General features: G+C 36.3%; 1 protein-coding gene across 1 annotated transcript in view; it reads right to left on the bottom strand.

The window, feature by feature from the left end:
* Positions 1–710, bottom strand: part of LOC107668430 (zinc finger MIZ domain-containing protein 1-like) — a 2,148-nt gene extending 1,438 nt beyond the window's left edge. Inside the window, exons 1-2 of the mRNA XM_016460296.1 lie at positions 596–710; positions 272–385 (exon numbers count right to left, since the gene is read on the bottom strand). Of these exons, the coding sequence (XP_016315782.1) occupies positions 272–385; positions 596–664 (183 nt within the window). The 5' untranslated portion in view covers positions 665–710. The remainder of the gene's footprint in view (positions 1–271; positions 386–595) is intronic.
* Between the last annotated feature and the right edge of the window lie 572 nt (positions 711–1,282).

Below are 1,282 nucleotides of genomic sequence, written 5' to 3'. Positions count from 1 at the left end.
GAGACAGGGAGGCAAAAACAAGAGAAATGCAACATATTCTAATACAAAAAGAAATGGTAATATAATATAATATAATATAATATAATATAATATAATAGAATAGAATAGAATAGAATAGAATAGAATATAGAATATGTGAGTGGAAACAGATGGCAATCTTTACACAAGGTAATTATTTGAGTCGGTACGGCTGATTGTTCTCATTACTAACAGCAGATGAATGCTGACTGCTGATTGGTTAAGTGACTGAAATGGATTGATTTGACCTCACCGTTAGGCATCCCATCAGGCTTTGCTCAAAGGGCCGCTGAAACGCTCGTGGATCTCCACACCAGTCCAACAGCTCCGTCGCCGCCGTCTGGAAGTTTGCTGGATTTTGCAGGTGCTGAGAAAAGAAAATCACACGCAAACATAAACATAAAGTTCATATGATGAACCACTTCATTTATACTCTCATGATGTATTTAGTTTATGTGAGTTTATGGATTTGAGGGGGCGTCACAGCTTATAAATCCATTAAAACACTCAGAAGACAGTGGCAACATTATTTAACTGGCGACTGGTTGTCTGGGGTCTGTAGAGATGTTTCTCTCACCTGTTTGATGCAGTGGAGGCGGTCGTTGGTTTGCTGGATGTGTCTGTCCATAGACAGGAGAGAATTCATCCTGCAGGACCGTCTCTGACCCTATCGCCCGGCCATCCAACACTCAGACCCTATAAAACACACAGCATTTAGACACACTGCCAGATTCAGTGATCAGATGCACTATTTTCACCTGCTGGACCATAAAACAGAAATTGCTTAGACACACAGAAATCAGAAGATCACAGAGACACTTTTCATGCCAGACAGGAAGAAAGCACCTAGCAACCAACTAGGTCAGCCTAAGCTACCACCTCACAACAACCACAATTTCTTGAAATATTTGTATAAAAAATAGTGATGCACTGAAATGATTTTTTACTGAAACACCGAAACCAAAACAAAAGATTTCATTTAGACAAAAACCCAAATTGAAAACAAATATTTTTTAATAATCAATTAATTCATTAAATGTATTTACTAATCAACACTCAAATAAAAACTGAGTGGTATACAAACATTTAAATTGCATATAACAACATTTAAACGGTGGCTGTAATAAAAACTTGTTTACATGACAGATTTATTCACACATACATTAAACAATGAAGACAACAGGTCAAGTAAAATCAGTAATTACAGTTAACTAAAATTACAGCCATAAAAATTGTTACTTGAAATAAACGTTAATGGAAATTA

Source organism: Sinocyclocheilus anshuiensis, unplaced genomic scaffold, assembly GCF_001515605.1.
Source record: "Sinocyclocheilus anshuiensis isolate Anshui unplaced genomic scaffold, SAMN03320099.WGS_v1.1 scaffold23788, whole genome shotgun sequence".
NCBI lineage: Eukaryota > Metazoa > Chordata > Actinopteri > Cypriniformes > Cyprinidae > Sinocyclocheilus > Sinocyclocheilus anshuiensis.
This window is presented reverse-complemented; position numbering and strand designations above follow the sequence as displayed.